Source organism: Lutra lutra, chromosome 5, assembly GCF_902655055.1.
Source record: "Lutra lutra chromosome 5, mLutLut1.2, whole genome shotgun sequence".
Lineage (NCBI taxonomy): Eukaryota > Metazoa > Chordata > Mammalia > Carnivora > Mustelidae > Lutra > Lutra lutra.
Genome location: NC_062282.1, coordinates 8,871,074 through 8,897,382, shown reverse-complemented (window position 1 = coordinate 8,897,382; position 26,309 = coordinate 8,871,074). Strand labels below are relative to the sequence as shown.

At 42.0% G+C, this 26,309-nt stretch overlaps 1 protein-coding gene across 4 annotated transcripts in view; it reads left to right on the top strand.

Annotated features, from left to right (window-relative positions):
• CTNND2 (catenin delta 2) overlaps positions 1-26,309 on the top strand; it is a 915,285-nt gene that overhangs the window by 692,055 nt on the left and 196,921 nt on the right. For all 4 annotated transcript variants that reach the window (XM_047730983.1, XM_047730982.1, XM_047730984.1 and 1 more), the window contains one exon: positions 935-1,148. In XM_047730983.1, the coding sequence (XP_047586939.1) occupies positions 935-1,148 (214 nt within the window). The remainder of the gene's footprint in view (positions 1-934; positions 1,149-26,309) is intronic.

Below are 26,309 nucleotides of genomic sequence, written 5' to 3'. Positions count from 1 at the left end.
ACCATAATTTTTTTTTACAAACCGTAATTTTTCAATCCCTGAAGGACATGGAAGTTAAAAAAATGAAGACACTATTACTGAATGAATCATGTTATTTTTTTTCCATATAAATGAGAAATGTTCAAATACAGCTTTGCTAATGAAAGGTCCATGAAATGGTCAGTATGGTAATAGCTCATTGGTTTTCCATTTTAATTTAAAAATTGGTCTAAACATTAAAGGACAGCAAAGAGAAGACTTATCTAGAGACATATTGCAAGGTGGGTTTTTTTTTTTTTTCCTTTGCTTACTTTGAAAAATCAAAACTATTTTGGGTAAAAGGAACATCAAAATTTAATGTGATTTTTTGGTATTAAGCAGATACCTGAGTTAAGCATAACATGCGTTGGTCTTAGTGGTCTGTCTGTCATTGTGACTCTCTTATCTTCCTGGGCTTCTTAGATGAAAATCCTTGTGTTGGTTCTTCCAGTTTCTCATCAGCTTCTGGTTTCTTTAAAATGTTGGGAGAATGTTCTGATTAAGCATAATTTTAACATGCTGTACTTTAGTCCCACAGCCCTTTAAGACAGTGGTTAAATTTAATAAGTCTCAGGAGCGAGAAGCTTCTCTTGCTCCTCCATCTGCCTCATGCCATGAATATGGGCCATATTTAATAGAGAGAAATGTCCAAGACCTCCCTTTTGAGTGAAAATCACCTTTTCAAAATCTGTGACTTGAAAGGAGGTATGTTTGAAATGTTATCAGTAGGATATGAAAACATGTGAAGGCAATCAAATCTAAGGAGAACACTGGTTGGTTTTCTTTTTTCCTTTGTGTGCTCTAAGTCAGTTCAGTGACATTAATTGTAGCCATGGCTCCGTACAAAAAACCTGTTTGGGTCTAAATGGTGCAAGCTTCCTCTCTAAGGCCAAAGTTATTTCCTGTGCTCTTGCAGATAAGGAGACAAGGAGGCATCCAGCTCCTGGTGGACCTGCTGGACCATCGGATGACAGAAGTCCACCGTAGTGCCTGCGGAGCCTTGAGAAACTTGGTGTATGGGAAGGCCAACGATGATAACAAAATTGCCCTCAAAAACTGCGGTGGCATCCCAGCGCTGGTGAGGTTACTCCGCAAGACCACCGACCTGGAGATCCGGGAGCTGGTCACAGGTTAGAGTCCTTATTAACAGCACACCTGCCTCCCAAGATAAAGTCTCCATGATCCAACATGGTAGCAAACATGCTGACCAAGGATGGTGGCTGCAGGGCTTCCCGGGGGGGGCTGATTCCATGGGCAGTCCCAATACGCATGAGCTGAACGAGAGAATAAAAGGATATCTGATCTAACACCTATGGATTGACCAAGTGGGATCGTTAGAATGCAGCCAACATAACCCTTCTAAAATTCTATGACCTGGTTTCAGTTTTGTCACTTGATTTAGAAGTAGCCCAGCACTGTACAACACCCACAGGTGATCATGAAAATGGCATTAAATAAGAATTGATAAAAGGATAAGATATGTGAGTTGTTATTAGTAAGGTGTATTTTCTGGTTTATAATGTGATTAAGAATGAGATCTCATCATACTTAACAGCTAATTTCTTGAAAAACATATTTAAGCCTACTAGAAGTCCCTAGGTTATAGGATTACGTATTACATACATATTACATGTTACATACACATTACATATGGAATTTCTCTCACATACATGTATATATTTATGTATTATATATGTACATACATATTATGTTCATATACTATATTTGCATATATGTTTATAGTCGATATTTATATATTTACATGGAATTTTTTCCAATGTGAACATGACAGCAAGCCTTTCTGTGAACACAGAACTCTTGAGTGTTGTAAAGTAGAGATCACTAGCACCTCAGGACGCCTTGAGGATTTGATGAATGAGAACAGTGAAGCATTCAGCAATACCTTTCCTGGCATATGTATGAACATTGGAATAACGTGTAAACATTAGCTTTCACTCTTGTCCCTAACCTTCTAAATGTGCACTTTTACTTGCTAGAGTGCTAGCAACGTGAGTGGCCTCAGTAAGGGCTTTCAGAGTACTCTTCTCGATTATCTACATTGTCGTTTTAGGTGTCATTTGGTTTTTTGTTCATCAACGTTCCCCTTTAAGTGTTTGGCAAATGGATTGCAAGACTGATTCTCAGAAAAGGATCTCTTAATTTGTCACAATGCCACTGGTCTTCTGTCTTGATTCCATAACTCTCTTGAAGCTATGCTTATGAGATACACGGGATCTTGTTATTTTTTAAGAAAACACATTACTCAAGCTGAGAGTCATAAATATTTGTTCAGGCTGAGATGAAATCTCCCAGGTGCAGTCTGTTTTCTTAAATTTACACCTTTAAGATTATTGTCCCATCTCTTTCCCACTCTTAGCTAAATTAGAACTAGACCCCAATTACTTTCCTTTTGCTTTCTTTTTTGCATTTCTCTAAGTGGAGAATTGTCTTTGTAGAAAAAAAAAAATTTAGCTGTTAAGGTTACAGTGTTAATAGTGATGTTTCACACCAAACAAATATGGATCCGTTAAGGTAAAACTATTGTTATGTACATATTATGATTATAGGATAGTTTGGGGGGTGACGTAAATAATTGAAAGTATATGCTACCATTAGGGTTAGGAGACCCCATCCCTACTTTCCGATTGAGAGAAAGGCCTCCATGTGTGTGATGGAAAACATACTCCGTGGTGTTTCTGTGCGTGAAGGCCTTGTCAGTGGGTGCCTGAGGCCCACAGAACTAGAGGAACACCGTCTCCCAAGCACATTTGGCTCTGCGGAAGATGGAGTACTTGACATTCAGACAGAGTACACGTGCCCTTTCTCCTGCTCCTTTGGGGAAGAACGAAGGTTCCTACCCATTGTCGGGTGATGACCCAGTGCTTTTGCGTCAGCATGTGCCAGTGGCCATGACTCATTCCACGTCCCCTCCTGACTTCTGTCAGGCTCGATCCAAGCCACTGGGCTGACTGGTTCCAGGGCGGTAGTCGCTGCTACTTCAGCAGATGTTTTATGCCATTCCAGAGGCACAGTCTTACTGTGCGCGGCTGCACTCCAGGCATGAAGTTTAAGTTTTTCAAAGACACAAGTTGTTAAAACATTTCAGTGGGTTGAAGCTCACGGTTTCTGGAGTTGCCGTGGTGGGCACTGTTGAAACATGATAAGCACCTTAGCCGAGCTTCTGCTCTAGAAAAGGAAATCAGAACCCACCACGTGCTAGTCCGCAGCAATAAAGCCTTCGTAACTCCCGTGCTGGCAGAAATCTGAGGGTGCCTGGAAACCGGTTCTGCTAACTTCTGGGTAGACGTGACATGAATGATGCAGATCGAGCCAAGGCTGACTGCACGCTGCCTGAGCAAAAGTAAAATGAGGCAAATGAATTCACCTCAAAGAGCCTTGGAGGGTCATGTTCACCTTCAGCACCAGCCCAGCCCTCCTCTGCCCGAGTGAGCTATGAAAGCCTGGATTCTGTTGGCTCCGGGGGAGCTTTGGGAATCCAGCATTTTAGTACAGCTAACTGATTTAACCTCGAGGACATCAAATCCCCCATTTGTCTTATCTGTCATTCTCTTTCTACTCCTCCTCTGAGACTCTCGTCTCCCCCCAAGTCTGGCAAATGCTTTGCTACGCTAAGCTCACACTGTCCATTCATCCTTCATTTTTCATGTGCTTTGGACTTTCTGCGGGTGTCCAGTGTGTGCTCATCCGTGGACATCTGCATGGGCAGCGCTGACGTCCAGCGGCCCCACACGATGCTTCCACCAGAGCCCAGTGGGATGCTCCGTGGCGCTGTTTGGAATTGCCCCACCCATGCCTTGCTGGCGGCTAAATGTGAGAAGGGCTGTTGCTGACACACGTGTCTACATTTTAGAAACTTAATTAGATGAGCACCGAGGCTCATGATGGCTCTGGAGGATGGAGCCGTAAGAGTAAAAAGCCTCTCTTGGGGCGCCTGGGCGCTCAGTGGGTTAATAAGCCTCTGCCTTCGGCTCTGGTCATGATCTCAGGGTCCTGGGATCGAGTCCCGCGTCGGGCTCTCTGCTTGGCGGGGAGCCTGCTTTCTCCTCTCTCTCTCTCTGTCTGCCTCTCTGCCTACTTGTGATCTCTCTCTGTCAAATAAATAAATAAAATATTAAAAAAAGTAAAAAGCCTCTCTTCACTGCTGTTGTCACTTTGTCACAGGGACTCTTCTCAAAGCCTTTTCGGAATTAGGTTAGATATGCATGCATGAATTAATAAAGCAGTGATTTAAGTGAAACAACTATCCCTTTTACTTCCATTGTAATTCTGCAGCAGACCTAATAGAGAGTCCAGCAAGGACTAAGGACTCAGTACGTGACAGAACCCCTCAGTACAAGGGAGCTTACGCTCCTACCTTCTCCACCCTGAATACCAGCAAATGCATGAAAATCAATGTGTGTTAAAAATCTATATATATATAGGGGAAGGGAGGGTGAAGTACCCTTTGAATTCCTCTTTTAGATATTTACAAACTACGATGTCTTATAAACAGATATCAAAAAGAACAATGTTAGTGATTCTTAAAAAATAATAAAGCATGTTTCCAAATGAGATTTTAGATTAGACCTAGGCTATATAACCAGATGGATGAAGAACCAAATTATAAACAATAAAAGACTAAAAGAAAGAAATGTTCCTGCAGAGCTTTAAATTATTTACTGAGTATGCCTTGGCAAACTGTTTGAACTATAATAAAATGTAGAAATTTAGCTCTTTACATGCATTTACATTCTACACATAAGCACACACACTTAAAAAAATCTGCCTGTTTGCACGCAGTATCTATTCACAGCAGAATGTATTTTGCTTCTGCCTGGTAGGCCTTGCAATAAATAATGTTCTTCCTGTGCAATAATTACTATGAGATGATGATCAGAATTTTATTTAAATGCAGTTGAAACTATTATATGCTAGCCATTACTCGAAACATCCTAAGCAAATAAACTTTGGTTACAAATGCTGCATGTCCTTTGGGCTTGACTAATATAATTTTTCTCTCTCTAAATATGGAAATAATCAACCTAGGGCGCCTGGGTGGCTCAGTGGGTTAAGCCGCTGCCTTCGGCTCAGGTCATGATCTCAGGGTCCTGGGATCGAGTCCCACATCGGGCTCTCTGCTCTCTCGGGGAGCCTGCTTCCTCCTCTCTCTCTGCCTGCCTCTCTGCCTACTTGTGATCTCTCTCTGTCAAATGAATAAATAAAATCTTTAAAAAAAAAAATAACCTAAATTTTGAAGTGCCCAACTAAAAATTTCAGAATGCTTTACAAATCATAATAAACCACTTTTTATTAAACTATAAAACTTAATAAGTAACTTCTATTTCTGTTGAAAGCAAGGGTCTTAAGAGTTCTTATTCTCTAAGAGCAGAGTATATTCTTGCATTTTGTACATCAAATGTCCTTTTAATTAAAGAGACGGGCCTCAGTTTAACTATTTTACTTACTAGCATTAGGTCAGTTAATTTAATTTCCAGTCTAAGTTGAATTACATGCCCCCCAAATTCATATATTGAAGCCCTACTCCATAGCCCCTCAAAATGTGACTCAGATGTAATAAGTGAAGTTAGGGTACTAAAGTAGGGTGGGCTCTTAATCTAATATAGCTGGTGTCCTTACAAAAAGAAGAAATTTTAGACCAGCTGCACACAGGGAGAAAGACATGTGAACATGAAGGCACAGGTGGGGTAATGTTTCCTTGAGGCAAAGAAGGCCACAGCTAGCCTGAAAACACCAGAAGCCAGGAAAGAGGCAAGAAGCAAATTCTCCTCACAGTCTTGGAAGGAACAAATCCAGGTGTCATCTTGATCTTTGACTTCTAGCGTCCAGAACTGTGATAGTAAGTTTCTGTTGTTTTGGACATGCAATCGATGGTACTTTGTTATGGCAACCCTAGGAAACTAATATATACCCAGATCCAAAGGTCCTTCATCTTTTTTCCAGATGTGTGCAGACACATTTGTTGGTCAAGGAAATAAAGCAGTGCAGATAAGTGTAAAACCATGAGGGCTTAATAGTTGGCCTAGAGATCAGTTGGCCTGATTTCTTAATGCATCTTTTTTAAAGTATTTACTTGTAAAGGATTGGAAGTGGGAAAGATGATAATTAAATGCATTTTCACATTTTCAATCAAAGTAATGGCTGTATATGGTCAAAAGGTGAAATCGGGGGCCCCTGGGTGGCTCAGTTGGTTAAGGGCTTACCTTCAACTCAGGTCATGATCCCGGGGTCCTGAGATCGAGCCCTGCATCAGGCTCTCTGCTCAGCAGGGAGGCTGTTCTCCCTCTCCCTCTGCTCCTCCCCCTGCCTATGCTCTCTCTCCCTCTCTGTCAAATAAATAGATAAAATCTAAAAAAAAAAAAAAAAAGATGAAATTGTATAAAGATGCTTATAAGAAAACAATAGTCCCCTGCTTCATCTGTCCTCTGGTATTAGGCACTCCCAGTCCCTCAGAAGCTTTCAGCCTCAATTTTTGCTTTGTTTTTTAGTTTTCTCATAGTTACTCCATGTCTTTAAATACTATGCTTTCTTCACTCTATGTAAATCAATTATCATGGGCTTTTCTTACTGACTTTCCACTGTGATGGAGAAGGATTTTTCACATATTCACCACTCATGCCTTCTCCTTTCCAAAATGGTGGGATTGTTATCTTTAGCTCCTCTGCAAATGCATCAGTACATCAAAGTTAAGCTTCTGTCCTTTGTATCTAATAAAGACATTATCTCATCATCCATTTTATAAGATAAGAATATTAGTGTTCTACGTCTTCACCCTTCTTCACAACCTCTGTCATCATACTTGACTTCTACATTGTCAAGTTTGAATATATTTGCAATCTATTCTATAACCATAGTTGGTCTTCCAAGGTTTTCTATAGCTCAATTCAAAAGTTGAAAGTCAGAGAGTAGCTTTTGCTTTATCATGGAAGAACAGACCCATGTGGTACCCAGCCATCACATTTCTTTCCCAGTGGGTCCAACGTGATGATTCTTGTCAAAGGAGTCATTTCTAGGATCATATCTTACAGATCCTTCATCTTCTACAATGCCTACCAACTCAACTTTGTCTGTGATTTTGGTCATCAGTTCCCTGGTTTTCCAAAAATCTCAGGAGCAGGATCCTTTATTTTGGGGGTAGAATTTGATGATTGCAACTGTTGCATTGCTTTCCAGAGTTGGGACATCTGTCTCCTAGATTCCAGGCCCTCCTCTCTCTTGGTTTATTCTCCTGTAAGTTTCACATATTAAGTAATTGACTAAAGTGCTTAGGAGATGAAATTCTGAGTATGTCAATATTAAATCCTCATACATGATTGATATTTATTAGATATGACTCGATAGAAATTATTTTTCTGAGGACTATTTTCTATAACTTAATTTTATCCCTGATGTATAAAAGTCTGTGATGAGATATCTAGGTTTGTGCTTTTTAAAAATTTCCTGGAATTGGATATTTCCATTTTAAAAAGTCATAACCTTCACTGCCAGAAAACTATCATTTTTTTTAATTGATTCATTTTCTCTATCCTTTCTTTTTAGAATTGTTGATAGGCAGATTTTGAACCTCTTGGACTTCAACTCTCATATCTTCATATATGATTTGGAGCCCTTTGTCTTTTTACCATGAGAGATTTCTCCAGCATCCAAAATTTCTCTCGATCTATCAATGAGGGTTTTTTTGTTTTTTTTTTTTGCGGGATCTAGGGAGATATTACTATTATTAATATTAATAGATCATTATTTTAATTCTAAGAACTCTCTTTTGTGTTATTTTTATAACCTCTATTCTTATTTTATGAATGTACACTATTCTTGCATTTCTCTAAGGATATTATTTAGAACCAAGGTTTGTTTTCCATTTATCATAAATCATCTCACCTTTCTCGGCTGTCATTTCTTTCTGTTTGTTTTTACAGGAGTCTTTCTCATTAATTTTGCATGCTTTAAATGTGGAGAGACCCTCAGTTCTGTTCTTTTTTTTTATGAAAGAAGTTTTTACTTCAGTGAAGGTTTATACACAGTGTAATTTCAAGCAGTTGAAACATTGCTATTCCCATATGCTTCTACATATAAGTTTACCAAACCATATATTTTTAAGGAACAATACTACTTGAGTGATGGTATATACTCAGTGAACTTTCAAATTGTAGAAACAGCCCAAGTGCCCACCAACTGATGAATGGAGAAAGAAGATGTGGTATACACACACACACACACACACACACACACAATAGAGTGTATACACACACACAATGGAATATCAGTGATAAAAAAAGGATGAAATCTCTGCTTATTTTTAAAACAGAAAGAGTAGAGAGTTTGAGCTCTGTGCACATCAATGAAACTTGCTAACTGTAAGCTTGGCTTCAGGTGAGCAGGTAGGTATGAGCTATTGTAATGGGGAGCCCTTCAAGTATCTTCATGAGGAGGAGGGCTTTTCTCTTAGGCTCAGATATCCACAATATCATTTCTGTTCTCCCTAGTGTGGACAGTCTCTTTGGAGAATAGTCTTCTGGGTTGTTTATATGTCTGGCCTATAGGGAGGGGCCAGTCATTTTCTGACTGCCTATGTTCTTTCCACCTGGGTAGGAGTGGATAATGAGTGGGCAGGGCATTCTCCATGCACAGGTAGGAGTGGAGAATGAGAGGGTGGGCAACTGCTTACTTTCAATCAATCACCCTTTGGTAGTCCCCCTTCTCATTTCTACATCCCCTATGCCTGTCTTCTCCGAGGAAGAATCTCCTTTAGGTTCCATTAAGACAGTCAGCCACCTCCTTGGATCACTGGGATGGAGTCCCCTCTGTGTTTATCCTGGGCTGTGCTGCCTTCCACTACCACTTCACCAGCCAGCTCACCTCCATCTGTTTTACATATTACAGAAATACAATATCTCATCTGCTGGATTGCTCCTTCCATTCTCTTCTTTGTTCCATAATGTTCCTATTAATAATCTCTTCCCTGCATGAATTCTGAACAGTCTCGCAGATACCACAAAGTGTCAATATTATTAAGCATGGCCTCTATTACTGACTAGAAGCCAAGTTGGAGGCATTCCTTTAGGTCTGTTAGTCAAGTGAGTTCACTGTTTCGAAAGGAGTCTAGGGTGTAACGTTGACTAAACACCCTTCATGGAAAGAGACCCTGGAAGAGAGAGGAAGCATTTTCCCTACTGGCATCTTTCAGTCTGTTTTCTGTTATCCCTTTTGCTGTGACCACCTACAGGCGTGGCTCATCTCTGCAAAGCAGGAGGTACTCATTTTGTCAAAGGAGCATCTCCTCTACCTTCCGGAGCTTTTTGGAGATCACCTGGGACTCCTAGTGGGTGTTTCATATATTATATTAAGAGGTGCTGAAATGGGTCAGGATAGCACACCATTTAAATCAAATTCAGGGCCACTGTGTTCCCAAAGTATAAAATTAAATCCCAGATTTATTTTATATCCCAAATAATGTCCAGCCATGTTGACCATCATAGCATATCAGAGGTTCTGCCGTAAGATTAAACAGCATCACAGAGATAAAACTGAATAGAGACATTTTCAATAATGAAATGTCAACAATGTCGAGATGCCTCAAAGGTTAATACAAACCCCACCAAATATTGAATTCCCAAAGAGAAATTAAAAATCAATTTAAAAATCAACCACTTTATGTTGAAGTCCAAAAACTTCAAAGGGATTAAAGCCTACAAATCAATGTCTTGCCCTTGTGTGTTAAAGTTCAAAGTCCACACTTCTTAAGTTAACTCAAGTATGAAAATCATCCTCCCCAGCTTTTCTCTTCTCCACAGCCTCCGCCAGAAATTTCTCTGTCCTTCTTCCCTCTTTAGGTAGCCTAGGATTACCTCATGCTGGAATTGTTGAGGTACTTTCCAGGCCTCAACAGAAACATTGCTTCAGTGTCAACTGCTACCCATCTAACTGTCCAGGAGTGTGAACCCTGGTCCATGCCCATCACCGTAGAAAAGAAGCCATTTTAAGCCCTAAGAGCAATTATCCCAGACACAGATGTGTACCCCAAGGCCATGACATCCACTCACTGAAGTCTGCTGTGGTCATGTATTTCTGCTACAACATATTTTTTTAAAATCTAGTCATGTAAAACAGTGCAAGTTTATTACCTTCCAGTTCTGGAGGTTAGAAGTCCAACATAAGTCCCACTGGGCTAAAATTAGGATGTCAACACAGCTGTTTTCCTTTCTGGAGACTGTAGGGTATGGTCCTTGCCTCTTCCAGCTAATAGAGCTGCCCACATTCCTTGACTGGAGACCCACTTCCACTGTCTTCAAAGGTGGCAGCATTACATCTCTATTTCCATAGGTACATTTCCCTCTGACTTAACACCAGGAGCTGTTCTCTGCTTTTAAGGGCCTCTGTGATTAGGTGGGCCCATCTGGATAATCCAGGAGAATCTTTAGGATAATCCGCCCATCTTAAATTAATCACATCTTCAGTAAAAGGTCACATACTCACAGGTTCTGGACATTAAGACATGGGCATTTTTAGAGGACCATTATTCTGCTAACCATTATATTGGAGGGAAGATGAGTAATTAGAGATGTTTTTGGATTTAATCAGTTAGGAGGGGTCAGTCCGGTGGTGCCTGGCTTCCAGAATCCACCATTGGTGAACTTAAAATGAATGAGGAGATAAAATCCCAGCAAAAGGTTAATTTTGTTACTATGTATTTACCAGTTGAAGGGAAGATGAATCCACCCATGGAATTGGAAACATTGCTGCCATCTTGCAACATTTAGTTCCTGGCAGTGGAAGCAATCCCATGACTAGGCATCTCAGTGGGGCTTTGACTAGAAAAGCATGAGCAGTATAGGTGGTTGGGTAAAAGGGATTTATTATCAAGCTGAGACCTAGTACCACGGTAGGAGCTGATAAAGTAGTCCAAGGAAGCCTTCACCTTCCTTGAGCGGGAAGTTGACATAGGCCAGGAGGCAGAGATCAGGAAGACAAGTTGGATAGGAAGCAGGGGAGAGCAAAGACCAGTAGGCACCCATGAGGATAGACAGGTACTCTCTTGTGCCTCTCATTGGCTGCATATTGGCTGCATGAGAGAAACACAGAAGCTGGCTCCACAGAGTTCCACATGCTCCTGGCCCAGGATGTGGGGGAAGCTGTTTAAGAAGTGGGGGGAGCTGACCACTCTGTGGCTGCCATTGTCCCACCCGGAGAAGGTGAGGCAGCCGACTGATCCATGACAGTTCCCCAGCCTGTGGTAGGGCCTGGTGCCCTGGACCTACAGCTGTTAGAATCCAGTGCCTGCTGCTTCCCTAGCGCTTGCCACATGGCCTACAGATTTCTCCTGTGAACATCCTTATCCCAGAAACCAGGAAGAGAATTCAGGAAGGTGTAGCTCCACCTCAGCTAGGGTGACACACTACAGACCCCCACACTGGCTCTTACTGCAATGACTTCTTTCCTTCAACAAACCTGCAGAGTGGCCCTCAATAGCAGCTGGGGCATCTAGGAGCACATCTGCTCTGTGCCACTCCAGTCTCCCTGCTTTCCACATTCCAGGCCCCAAGATCAGATCTTCCGTCAGCCCTTTCTGCCGCTCCCACTGGAGGTGCTTCTGTGCTCAGTTTCCCTCTGTTGCTCTGCTACAAGTTTCAGGGAAGCTCAGTTGAGCTTCCACCTGCTGGCCCTGCTTCTGCATTTGCACTCTGTTGTTTTGTCTTTTTGTTTTTTTTGGTTTTTGGGGTTTTTTTTTTTGTTTTGGGGGGTTGTTTTGTTTTGTCTTCAGGAGAGCAGTGTTTGATGGCACTGAGTCCTGCCTTCCTTTACTTTTCCTTTGCTTCCAAACCTGAATGCATTGCTCTAGCAGCAACACACCTTTCCAACTTTCGCTAGATTCCAGAGTAGGAGTTGTCAAACTTTTCCTGTGAAAGGCCGGATGATAACTATTTTAGCTTGCAAGCTATAGGGTCTCTGCTACAACTACTTGATTCTACCTATATTGGGTGAAAACAGCTATAGGCCGTACATAAAAAATTGGTCATAGCTAGGTCTCAATAAAACTGTATAAAAGCAAAAGCTAGCTCTCAGGCCATAGTTTATAGAACCCTCTCCTGTGCCCTCTTCCACACCAAGTTCTGAAAAAAAATGAAGAGGAAAGCCACATTATCAACTCATTACTCTTGGAAGTCAGGTTGGAGGCCAGGCTGTAGGCCTGTTGGCCAAGTGGGTTGGCTAATACTGAAGCCCAGGATTAGGTAGAGGTGCCCACCACCAGCAGCAGCTGGGTCAAAGAAGGCTTCCTCTTCCTCTACAAGCCCTGCAGGACACATTCCCATGGAGACCGTGGGAACCAGAGTTTCCTCTGGGCACTCATTCCCAAGAGGAGAAAGGACAGACAGAACTGAGCCAAAGCCATGCTCTGCAAGTCCCTCCTCCTTGCAGGGGAAGAATGAGTGAATATGCTCCACGAATAGTGCTCCACCCGCAGTCTGGAAACAGCAGGCCTGGGGAAGCAGCATTCAACAGCGCCCCACTGAAGGGAAGAAGAGACAGTTGTCCGCGGTTGATCTGCCTCTTGACCCCAACTCAATTCCTAACCAGCTCCCTATCACACATTCTTTGCAGAGATGTCTGCTCTTGTCTCCTCTAAATGGTCATTTTAACCATTATAAGGTTTTCTCTCTATAGCAGGTAGCCCAGTTATATCCGAAAGCAAATGGGAAGACTTAAAACCCTACACAGAGTACCATTTCTATTCCTCATTTCCTCCCCAGCCAGGCCAAGTCTAATCAAATTAGAAAATTTATACCATTGACTTCCCACTCACACCATTCTTAATTCCAGAGTTTAAAACCACTCTGGAGGCTTTAAGTCTAATTCATTCATCAAACAAATGTTTGTTGAGCATCTACAGTGTGGCAGCGAGGTTAGGTGCTTGGGCTACAGATGATTGGTGAATACCCAGGTAATCTGTAGCCATAGACCATAGCCATACCATAGGGTATGGCACTCTTCTTGATGGCCAGGATGCTGGTGCCTGTGTTCCAGGGAGCCAGGTGGAGGAAGGGAGAAAGAAAGGGCATGTTTGGGAGGGTCCTGCATTTCATGGAAAAGAGGTGGACTCTATCGAAACTTTGAGTGTAGTTTTAATATCTATTAACAGAACCCTTGTGGAATGGCAGGGCTTATGTTATGAGGGACAACACAGACAATAAACCTATAATTTCAGGGAGCGTCAAGTACTAGGATGAAAAATGGAGCAGGTTATGGGGATGAGAAAGTGACTTAGAATGAATCTCAGGGGCACCTGGGTGGCTCAGTCAGTTGAGTGTCTGACTCTTGATTTCAACTTGGGTCAGGGTCTCAGAGCCCTGGGATCGAGCCCAGTGTAGGATACCAGCAGATGTTTACAGAGCTGATGTGTTACATTATTTCCTCTTTTGATGTTCTCATTGCTCCCCAGGGTGCCTAATCTGAAAATCAAGATATTCTCTGCATTCCTATATTTCAAGAAGGGATAAGCAAATAATCCTGAATACTCACTCATTGTGCTAGGTGCCCTAGATCCATCCGCCCAGGCGACCCCTGAGGCGGGATTTAACTTGCTCTTGCTCTCCGTGTCACAGCTGAAATGCAGTACCTTCCCTAGTCCTCTGTTCCCAAAACCCGTTTGATTTATACCAATGATTTCCCAACTCCCCCAATCAAATAAAGATTCCTGGACCCCAAATCTCTAAGATAATATCCCGGGAATCCATATATTTAACAAGCCCCTCTGGCAGTTGTCATGATCATGCCTGTTGGAGGAACATCGCTTTCTGCTCTCTCCAAGCCAACAATTAACCCCCCGGAGCAGCAGAGTGGCGGGGGGTGGGGAAGCGCAGATATGTTTAGAGAGAGATGTCACTCTCACTTGTTGCTGACGGTAGCCAGATTATCCCAAGAAAACATCTGGCTCTAGTGTCACTTCTGCAGAGTAGAATGAATTCGAGGTTACTGCTTATTTCCGTGTACTTGCTTGCCCATGGGAGAGAGAGAAAGAGAAGCGACTTCTAACAAAATAGCAGTAGTGGCCTGTGACAGTCCCCTGCCTTGCCGCCCACTAAGCAGCGGTTACTGATGATGCTGTGGACTGGGGCGGGGCTTGCAACTCTCCTCTCTCCTTCCCTGCAAAAGCCACTGGGGTTTCACTAGAACCTCCGCGCACTCGTCGCCACACACGCTGCCTGGCACGCTGCCCAGGTAAATGCTGGATGTTCCCGGACCCCCTGAGTCTGCCTTCATCGCCCACCTCTGCTATCACGGGTGCCGATGGTGTGAAACGTACCTGGGCTTCCCTACAATTAAGTTTCAGAGCCTGCCCAAACGTTGTAGAGGTTCAAAGGCAAGTATTGCCAGGGATGTTTTGTTTTGTTCTGTTTATTTGCCCGGATGGAAATGTACAGCGCATTTGACTTGTTAGGTCTGACAATGCAGAACTGATTCGTGGCTCTACTTTGCGACTCACGAGTTACAAGTTAATTAGAAACACTTTTCCCTAATTATATTTGAGAGTTTGCTCTGTTTGCTCTACAATTTGCTCTACAATTATCACAAAAATTACATTAACTAGTGTTAATGAACACAACATGGAAATCCCCACTGGATCCTGGAGGAAAGGGGAGAATTAAAGAATGCGTGCGTCCCCTGCGCAACACCGGGCTGCCTTTTCAACAGATGTTTTGATTTGTTATTCCCCGTGAAGTGTTCAACGTAACTTCCTGCTTGTCCCTTAGAGGATGAAACTCAGCCTGCCGGGGGAGAGGTGCCATCTCGCTCTGCGTGTGCTCACCTATGTTCCCTCAGGGACTCCGTCTCCCAGTGGGCTGCCCATCGTGACCCCCGGCGTTTTTGCCTTCCCAGAAAGCTGGGGGCCATCCTGACGGTACCTCCCAAGGGAGGGCTCCGAAGAAGAATCTCTATGAAATGATTTCCGAGCTCAGGGACCCGCACCATAGAAACAGACACCAGAGAAAGAAGGAAGTTGCCCTGAGGAGCCGGCCTCCCTGTCCATCTCTGTTCTTCCCTGTGTTCGCCAGTGTATGTCCAAGCAACACTGCGTGGAGAGTGGAGGGAGGTAATAAAACAGAGAAATGATGTCTCCATAAGCTCCTTCCCCAAGGAGTTGTCAGTCAAGTATGAGAGACGCTACACATGGATAGCTGGCCTACAAAGTAAGCCCTGAGAAAGGGCCAGGAGAGCTTAAAGGAGGAAAGAGAACTCTCCGTCAAGGAGATCAAGAAAGGAAGAAAGGCTTAACGAAGAAATTAATATTTATAGTGGGTTTTAAAGATGGACGTTGAGTTTGGCTTTCAGATAATGATAGCAGGAAAATAAAATATATTACAGAATCGCTCCTCGTTTTGTAAGAATGAGTTCAGTTGTGTCACTCCTGTGCATGTGTGAGGAAGCATATGCAGTCTTGCCCATGTGCTCCCGCACAAAGTAGGCGCCTTCTGCATATCTGCTTTTGCTAACCTTCCTTGAACGCTGCCGGCTTCAGACAGTTCTGGTCTCTCTCCATCCCTACTTGCCTTTTAATCTAATACCCTTGACGAAGCCAAGCGCCTTTTTGGAGAAAGCTGTCATGGGGACGGTGCTTTATAATTATCTGCACAACTTGATTTGCTTCACACAACTCTTACGAGAGATAGTCCCAGGGTGACACGCTATTTTTTTTTTCTTTTCAGCATAACAGTATTCATTGTTTTTGCATCACACCCAGAGCTCCATGCAATCCGTGTCCTCTCTAGTACCCACCACCTGGTTCCCCCAACCTCCCACCCCCCGCCCCTTCAAAACCCTCAGATTGTTTTTCAGAGTCCATAGTCTCTCATGGTTCAGCTCCCCTTCCAATTTCCCTCAACTCCCTTCTCCTCTCCATCTCCCTATGTCCTCCATGTTATTTGTTATGCTCCACAAATAAGTGAAACCATATGATAATGGACTCTCTCTGCTTGACTTATTTCACTCAGCATAATCTCTTCCAGTCCTGTCCATGTTGATACAAAGTTGGGGATTCATCCTTTCTGAGGGAAGCATAATACTCCATAGTGTATATGGACCACATCTTCCTTAAGAGGAAGATGGGGTCACATGCTATTAATTTACCATAGTGAGCCAGAATGAACTTACTGTACAAATGACAGTTGTCCAACTTCAAAGTTTGGGAATTTTTTCAACTAATTTTAAAAACGTAGAAACTTAAGCAAGCGGTATTCAGCACTCCACATACAGCAGTTCCTTAACAAACACATTTAGTACTTAAAATAATGATACATGTCGGCTCAAAGTGCCCCTCGCTGGACATTCCATTTGGCTTTCATGCCTGTTGGATCGTGTGTGTGTGTGTGTGTGTGTGTGTGTGTGAGAGAGAGAGAGAGAGAGAGAGAGAGAGAGAGAGAGAAAATGGATTTTAATTCATAAACTCAATTCCATTTTCAAATGTCATACCTGCTCTGTTCACAAATATACCTGCTGAAGCCTATCTTTGCAGTTATTTAATTAAAAAACAGCCATGGACTCCAATCTGGATTCCAGATCTATTTAATACTTAACCACACTTGACATTCATTTAGTATCAGCGCAAAGAGTGTACTTCCGTTCCTCACATTTTATGTTGAGATTTTTCTTTTTTAGATTAAAAGACATTGTCTTCCATATTTTCTTCTTCCCTCAAAATTCGCTCTCTCAAAAGTTAGTGAGAGACAGTTAAATGCTCAGAAATCTAAGACTGGGAAATGGTGATTACAAAGCAGTCAGAAATCACTTTTAGTAATAAAAAGAAGCCTTCAGTATTAACTGTAGAGGCTTTTGTTTTTAGTTTTGTTTGTTTTTTAAGTGATTTTTTTAGGCTGGATGGAGCAAATGTCTATTTTTTTCAGTTCTGTTATTTTTTAAATTGAAGTACCAATTAACATACAGTGTTATATTAGGTTCACGTGTGTAATACGTGACTCCCCATTTCTATGCTTTACTCAGGCTCGTCAGAATAAGTGTTCTCTGATCCCATCACCTGTTTCACCCCTTCCCCACCACCTCCCCTCTGACAACCACCCATTTGTTCTCTGTATTTAAGAGTCTGTATTTTGTGTCTTTTTTTCTTTGTGTCGTTTGTTAAATCGCACATATGAGTGAAATCATATTGTATTTGGCTTTATCTGGCCTGTTTCACTGAGTGTTATACCCTCTACGTCCATCCCTGTTGCTGCAAATGGCAAGAGTTCATTCTTTTTACAGCTGAGTAATATATTCCAGTGTGTATGTTGTGTGTGTGTGTGTGTGTGTGTGTGTGTGAGACATGGATGGACACTTGGGTTGCTTCCCTATCTTGGTTATTGTGAATAATGAATGATACAGTAAACATAGGGGTGCATGTATCTTTTTGAATTAGGGTTTTCATATTCATTGGGTAAACAGCTAGTAGTGGAATTACTGGATAGTATGGTAATTCTATTTTCAATTTTTTTTTTTTTTTAACCGTGAACAGTTTATTGGGGGATACCAGGAGAGACAAAGCACAGGGGACAGCATGGGCAGGGAAAGCATTCAGACCACCAGGCAGAAAACATTCATATGTTTACTAAATACAAACTCCTTGGACTGTTTTCAATTTTTTAAGGAGCCTCCACACTGTTTTCCATAGTGGCTGCACCAGCTTGCATTCCCACCGACAGTGCAAGAGTGTCCTCCTTTCTCTGCATCCTTGCCAACATCTATTGTTTCTTGTCTTTTTGATTCTAGCCATCCTGATATGTGTAAGGTAATATTTCATTATGGTTTTGATTTGTATTTCCCTAAGGATTAATGATGTTAAAAATCTTTTTATTTGTCTGTTGACCACCTGCATGTCTTCTTGGGAAAAATATTCATTCAGGGCCATGGCCCATTTTTAAATCAGATTATTTATTTTGGAGGGTGTTGAATTGTATAAGCTTTTTATATGTTTTGGATATTAACCCCTCATCAGATATATCATCTGCAAATACCTTGTCCCATTCAGTAGGTTTCCTTATTGTTTTGTTGATGGCTTCCTCTGCTGTGCAAAAGCTTTTTATTTAGTGTTTTGTTTTGTTTTGTTTTTTTGCTTTTGTTTCCCATGCCTGAGGAGACTCCTATCTAGAAAAACATTCCTATGGCCAAAGTCAGAGAAATTACTGCCTATGTTTTCTTCTAGGAGTTTTATGGTTTTAGGTTTCTAATCCACCCTGATTCTATTTTTGTGTATGGTTTAAGAAAGTGGTCCTATTTCATTCTTTTGCATTTGTTGAAGAGTCTGTCTTTTCCCCACTATATATTCTTGTCTCCTTTTTCATAGATTAGTTGATCATATAAGCATGGCTTTATTTCTCTCTATTCTGTCCCATTCATCTGGGTCTGTTTTTGTTCCAGCTTCATCCTGTTTTGATCACCTTGGCTTTGTATGTAGTGTATCCTGAAATCTACTATTGAGATGCCTTCCACTTTGTTCTTCTTTCTCAAGACTGCCTTGATTTTTCAGGAACTTTTGTGGTTTCATACACATTTTAGGATCATTGGTTCTAGTTCTTTGAAAAATGCACTTGTTCCTTTCACAGGGATTGCATTAAATCTGTAGATTGCTTGGGATAGTATAGACATTTTAACAATATTGATTCTTCCAACCCATGAGCATGGAATATCTTTCCACTTGTTTGTGTCATCTTCAATTTTGTTCATCAATGTTTTATAGCTTTTGGAGTACAGGTCTTTGACCACTTTGGCTAAGTTTATTCCTAGGTATTTTATTCTTTTTGGTGCAATTGTACATGGAATTGTTTTCTTCATTTCTCTTTCTGTTACTTCATTATTAGTGTATAGAAATGCAAGAGATTTCTATATATTAATTTTGTATTCTGTGACTTGACCAAATTCATTTATCAGTTCTAGGGGTTTTTTGATGGAGTCTTCAGGGTTTTCTATATATGGTGTTATGTCATCTACAAATAGTGAAAGTTTTACTTCCTCTTTACCAATCCAGGTACATTTTTCCTCTTTTTCTAATTTGACTGCTACAGCTACGACTTCCAGTCCTGTGTTAAATAAGAGTGGTGAGAGTGGACATCCTTGTCTTATTCCTGATCTTAGAGGAGAAGCTCTTGATTTTTCGCTGTTGAGTGTGATGTTAGCTGTGGGGTCTTCACAGACGGCCTTCACTGGGTTGAGTATGTTCTCTGTCCACCTCCTGTACGGAGAGTTTCTATCATGAAGGGTGTTTACTCTGACAGATGCTTTCTGTGCGCCTGTTGAGATGATACTCAGATCTTGTCCTTTCTCCTGTTGACGTGATGCATCACGTTGATTGATTTGTGATTATTGAACTACCCTTGCATCCCTGGAATAAATCCCACTTGATCGTGATAAATTATTTCTTTTAATGTAATGTTGGATTCAGTTTGCTAATATTTGGTTGAGGATTTTGGCATCGTTTTAAGTGATTTTACAGTCTGGATGGAGCAGATGTTTAATTTTATATGCGTTCCAGGCTTGCTCACAACAATGAAAGAAAAGAGACTTAAAAGAAGAGAGAAGAAAACAAAATGCATTTGCTTTACTTTGGCAGTGGAGTCTCAACTTGGGGGTATCTTTCTCAGACAGGGTATGTGTAGAAGCTTTTCTCTTTGCTTGTGACCCTGGAGGTGTTTTCGGATACATGTAATCACATTTAACACCCATCACATGTAACTGTCATTAAGAACATTCATAGGCAGGACAGTGTTAATTTGCTTTACCTTCCATGCCACTTTCCGTAGACTTCTTAATGTTTTGTTAAATTAACAGGAAGTAGAAATTTGTATTTAACACACAGTTGTGGTTATGGGACGAACATGGATCATTTAGGATTTTCAAGCAGTTTATCAATTTAATAATTTTCTGCAAAACCGCCCTTGCTATTAACTTAGCTATTGGAGTGTGCAAACACAGATGTGAAATTTTATTGTCATGTATAAACTTCACATTGAGCCCAACTAAGTATTTATAACTTGAACCCAGTGAAAATGGGATTGCAAAGGAAGAAATGATCACGTGACCCCAGGATGGGAATTCTCCCACAAGCAAGCAAGTCTGATTAAGGAAGCCACACCGTCAGTGAAAGGAAAGGAATTGCTCTCTACAGTTTGCTGATGAACCTCCACCAGGGTCTTATTTAAAGTCCCTTAACCTCCAAGGAGTCCTCTCAGCATCTCTAGGTAGCTCTGCTAAATGTAACACTCTCTGAGTTGCTATGGAAACAGCTATCTCTATGCAAATTACTTTTTAAGAAATCATTAGGCCACCAAAAGTCTGCCTGATGTGTGAAATTGCAAGGACTCCGGCCCACAGCTACCCTTGGCATTGTCTCTCCTCTCCCAACTCTCCCCGGCTTCTTTGGCCATTGCTTGTTTTCTACAAATACCACTGAATCCTTGCGAGACATCACCAGCTGTAAGAGCGGAGGGGTGGTGAGTGGAGGGCTATCCCTGCCTGTCACGGTTTTGAGGGTTGTGGGTTGTGGAGGAATCAAATTTCCTGGACACAGATGGGGGAAATAAAGAGACTGCAGGTAAATCTATTTAAATGCCAGCTGTCTCCCAACCACTTCCCTCCTCCAGTAAATAAAAGAGAGCGGCGCACACATGCAGGCATGCCCGTGGAACGCACGAGTGCCCAGACATTCACTGGCACGCCGGTGAGCTTACACGTGCACAACAGGCACGTAGCCCCTGGGTTTGGCACCCATGTCCATTCCTCACACAGTCTCGTCTGCCACCCTCCCGGGCACAGTTCTGAGTTAGAACGCTGCTGTCCCCAGCTGTCCCCAGCTTCCTTTGGTGTATCTGCTTGATACCCTGACTTGGTGGGAACCTGCACTGCGCTCCAGCTGGGTTTTGCAGCTTTCCCTGCTGGTCACCCTGTGCTGCTCCCCTGAGCATGGCCTGTCCTGCTCTGCTGGTTGTCACAGTGTCACCTGCGGCTCGCTGGGCAGAGTGCTGCCACGAGAGTCTGCCTTGAGCCCCCAGGAGGCTAGAGCGAGGAGGCGGTGTGTGACACAGACAAGGAGCATGGCTAGAGCTAGGAGGCGGTGTGTGACACAGACAAGGAGCATGGCCCCGCTGCCCTTTGCATTATGGGGTTTTCTGGAATCCCTCAACAGCACTTCTTACACACCAGGCATTACAAAAAGAGCCTTTTCCTCTTTAGCTCTGTGCCTTTCTAGGTCATTGGGCTGGAGACAGAGTCAAGTAGCAGCTCCCATCCAGGTCCCGAGTCCATATTTCCCATCACTGCGCTGTGCTCACGGGACCTGGTTTTCACTCAAACCAGCTCTCTCCTGGAGGGCTTCCCCACCCCACCTGTCAGTCACTGCCTAGCTCTCCCGATCCGCCCAGATACGTCCAGATGCCCACAGTGCACAGGGCTCGAGCCCTTCCCCAGGACCCGGGGCCCGCATCCTTCCAGCCTCTGCCAGACCCAGACCTCCGGGCTGCCGGGAGGCCTCAGTCCTGTCTGAACTCAGCCGTGAAGCAGGGATCAGCTCAGATTCCAGCCAGCCGTGCTGCCCAAGCTGAGCTATCAGGTAAAGATGGAGAGGGGACTAGATTCTCAGAAATCAGCCCACCTGCTTGTGGGCACCGTGATGCAGACACTACAATACAGGAGATGCATGAGCATCATTTATGGTTCAAGATGTAAAATTTATAAGTGACTTCTCAACCATTATCTGTTTTTCTTTTAATGCTTTAACAATCGACCTATAATTCTATCTGCAAAGTAACACGTTCAGCCCACATTTTCCTACTTCCTTTGCTAGTAACAAAATCAGTGCCCTAGGCTCAGCCTTCCTTCCAACAAGGTCAGTGTTCTGAATTTTTTCCTCTAAGAACAGAACCCTTACTGAGTTCATTATTCCCGGCAAGTGAAAAGGACAGTCATGGCCCCACGTGGGGTTGAGGGGAAAACATCCAAGAACTATCATCACCTGTCCCAAGCCAAAAGTGTTTCCTCGTTCCTGGTTTAAACAGAATCCATTTAGAATACAGATATGTGCTTTCTCCAACTCTGTGTGTGTGTGTGTGTGTGTGTGTGTGTAAAGTTAGAGGTCATCCAGGCTTACTTATTCGAGGAATACTTTAAACTTTTAATGAAAGGATGTGAAATAGGTGAAAGGTCCCCAGACCTCGAATTTAAAGATGAGAGTGTGATTTTTTTTATTTTTATTTTTTATTTTTTTATTTTATAAACATATATTTTTATCCCCAGGGGTACAGGTTTGCGAATCGCCAGGTTTACACACTTCACAGCACTCACCATAGCACATACCCTCCCCAATATCCATAACCCCATCCCCCCCCCAACCCCCCTCCCCCCATCAACCCTCAGTTTGTTTTGTGAGATTAAGAGTCACTTATGGTTTGTCTCCCTCCCAATCCCATCTTGTTTCATTTACTCTTCTCCTACACCCTCGACCCCCCATGTTGCATCTCTCCCTCATATCAGGGAGATCATATGATAGTTGTCTTTCTCCGATTGACTTATTTCGCTAAGCATGATACCCTCTAGTTCCATCCACGTCGTCGCAAATGGCAAGATTTCCTTTCTTTTGATGGCTGCATAGTATTCCATTGTGTATATATACCACATCTTCTTTATCCATTCGTCTGTTGATGGACATCTAGGTTCTTTCCATAGTTTGGCTATTGTAGACATTGCTGCTATAAACATTCGGGTGCACGTGCCCCTTCGGATCACCACGTTTCTATCTTTAGGGTAAATACCCAGCAGTGCAATTGCACGGTCATAGGGTAGTTCTATTTTCCACATTTTGAGGAACCTCCATGCTGTTTTCCAGAGTGGTTGCACCAGCTTGCATTCCCACCAACAGTGTAGGAGGGTTCCCCTTTCTCCGCATCCTCGCCAGCATCTGTCATTTCCTGACTTGTTCATTTTAGCCATTCTGACTGGTGTGAGGTGATATCTCATGGGGGTTTTGATTTGCATTTCCCTGATGCCGAGTGATATGGAGCACTTTTTCATGTGTCTGCTGGCCATCTGGATGTCTTCTTTGCAGAAATGTCTGTTCATGTCCTCTGCCCATTTCTTGATTGGATTCTTTGTTCTTTGGGTGTTGAGTTTGCTAAGTTCTTTATAGATTTTGGACACTAGCCCTTTATCTGATATGTCATTTGCAAATATCTTCTCCCATTCTGTCAGTTGTCTTTTGGTTTTGTTCACTGTTTCCTTTGCTGTGCAAAAGCTTTTGATCTTGATAAAATCCCAATAGTTCATTTTTGCCCTTGCTTCCCTTGCCTTTGGTGATGTTCCTACGAAGATGTTGCTGCGGCTGAGGTTGAAGAGGTTGCTGCCTGTGTTCTCCTCAAGGATTTTGATGGATTCCTTTCTCACATTGAGATCCTTCATCCATTTTGAGTCTATTTTCGTGTGTGGTGTAAGGAAATGATCCAATTTCATTTTTCTGCATGTGGCTGTCCAATTTTCCCAACACCATTTATTGAAGAGGCTGTCTTTGTTCCATTGGACATTCATTCCTGCTTTGTCGAAGATGAGTTGACCATAGAGTTGAGGGTCTATTTCTGGGCTCTCTATTCTGTTCCAATGATCTATGTGTCTGTTTTTGTGCCAGTACCATGCTGTCTTGATGATGACAGATTTGTAATAGAGCTTGAAGTCCGGAATTGTGATGCCACCAACTTTGACTTTCTTTTTCAATATTCCTTTGGATATTCGAGGTCTTTTCTGGTTCCATATGAATTTTAGGATTATTTGTTCCATTTCTTTGAAAAAAATGGATAGTACTTTGATAGGAATTCCATTAAATGTGTAGATTGCTTTAGGTAGCATAGACATTTTCACAATATTTATTCTTCCAATCCAGGAGCATGGAACATTTTTCCATTTCTTTGTGTCTTCCTCAATTTCTTTCATGAGTACTTTATAGTTTTCTGTGTATAGATTCTCAGTCTCTTTGGTTAGGTTTATTCCTAGGTATCTTATAGTTTTGGATGCAATTGTAAATGGGATGGACTCCTTAATTTCTCTTTCTTCTGTCTTGTTGTTGGTGTAGAGAAATGCAACTGATTTCTGTGCATTGATTTTATATCCTGACACTTTACTGCATTCTTGTACAAGTTCAAGCAGTTTTGGAGTGGAGTCTTTTGGGTTTTCCACATATAGTATCATATCATCTGCGAAGAGTGATAGTTTGACTTCTTCTTTGCCGATTTGGATGCCTTTAATTTCCTTTTGTTGTCTGATTGCTGAGGCTAGGACTTCTAGTACTATGTTGAATAGCAGTGGTGATAACGGACATCCCTGCCGTGTTCCTGACCTTAGCGGAAAAGCTTTCAGTTTTTCTCCATTGAGAATGATATTTGCGGTGGGTTTTTCATAGATGGCTTTGATAATATTGAGGTATGTGCCGTCTATCCCTACACTTTGAAGAGTTTTGATCAGGAAGGGATGCTGTACTTTGTCAAATGCTTTTTCAGCATCTATGGAGAGTATCATATGGTTCTTGTTCTTTCTTTTATTAATGTGTTGTATCACATTGATTGATTTGGGGATGTTGAACCAGCCTTGCAGCCCTGGAATAAATCCCACTTGGTTGTGGTGAATAATCCTTTTAATGTACTGTTGAATCCTATTGGCTAGTATTTTGGCGAGAATTTTTGCATCTGTGTTCATCAAGGATATTGGTCTGTAGTTCTCTTTTTTGATGGGATCCTTGTCTGGTTTGGGGATCAAGGTGATGCTGGCCTCATAAAATGAATTTGGAAGTTTTCCTTCTATTTCTATTTTTTGGAACAGTTTCAGGAGAATAGGAATTAGTTCTTCTTTAAATGTTTGGTAGAATTCCCCCGGGAAGCCGTCTGGCCCGGGGCTTTTGTTTGTTTGGAGATTTTTGATGACTGTTTCAATCTCCTTACTGTTTATGGGTCTGTTCAGGCTTTCTATTTCTTCCTGGTTCAGTTGTGGTAGTTTATATGTCTCTAAGAATGCATCCATTTCTTCCAGATTGTCAAATTTGTTGGCGTAGAGTTGCTCATAGTATGTTCTTATAATTGTCTGTATTTCTTTGGTGTTCGTTGTGATCTCTCCTCTTTCATTCATGATTTTATTTATTTGGGTCCTTTCTCTTTTCTTTTTGATAAGTCTGGCCAGGGGTTTATCAATCTTATTAATTCTTTCAAAGAACCAGCCCCTAGTTTCGTTGATTTGTTCTATTGTTTTTTTGGTTTCTATTTCATTGATTTCTGCTCTGATCTTTATGATTTCTCTTCTCCTGCTGGGTTTAGGGTTTCTTTCTTGTTCTTTCTCCAGCTCCTTTAGGTGTAGGGTTAGGTTGTGTACCTGAGACCTTTCTTGTTTCTTGAGAAAGGCTTGTACCGCTATATATTTTCCTCTCAGGACTGCCTTTGTTGTGTCCCACAGATTCTGAACCGTTGTGTTTTCATTATCATTTGTTTCCATGAATTTTTTTCAATTCTTCTTTAATTTCCTGGTTGACCCATTCATTCTTTAGAAGGATGCTGTTTAGTCTCCATGTATTTGGGTTCTTTCCAAATTTCCTCTTGTGATTGAGTTCTAGCTTCAGAGCATTGTGGTCTGAAAATATGCAGGGAATGATCCCAATCTTTTGATACCGGTTGAGACTTCATTTAGGACCAAGAATGTGATCTATTCTGGAGAATGTTCCATGTGCACTAAAGAAGAATGTGTATTCTGTTGCTTTGGGATGAAATGTTCTGAATATATCTGTGATGTCCATCTGGTCCAGTGTGTCATTTAAGGCCTTTATTTCCTTGTTGATCTTTTGCTTGGATGATCTGTCCATTTCAGTGAGGGGAGTGTTAAAATCCCCTACTATGATTGTATTCTTGTCGATGTGTTTCTTTGATTTTGTTATTAATTGGTTTATATAATTGGCTGCTCCCACGTTAGGGGCATAGATATTTAAAATTGTTAGATCTTCTTGTTGGACAGTTCCTTTGAGTATGATATAGTGTCCTTCCTCATCTCTTATTATAGTCTTTGGCTTAAAATCTAATTGATCTGATATAAGGATTGCCACTCCTGCTTTCTTCTGATGTCCGTTAGCATGGTAAATTCTTTTCCACCCCCTCACTTTAAACCTGGAGGTGTCTTCGGGTTTAAGATGAGTTTCTTGTAGGCAACATATAGATGGGTTTTGTTTTTTTATCCATTCTGATACCCGGTGTCTTTTGATTGGGGCATTTAGCCCATTA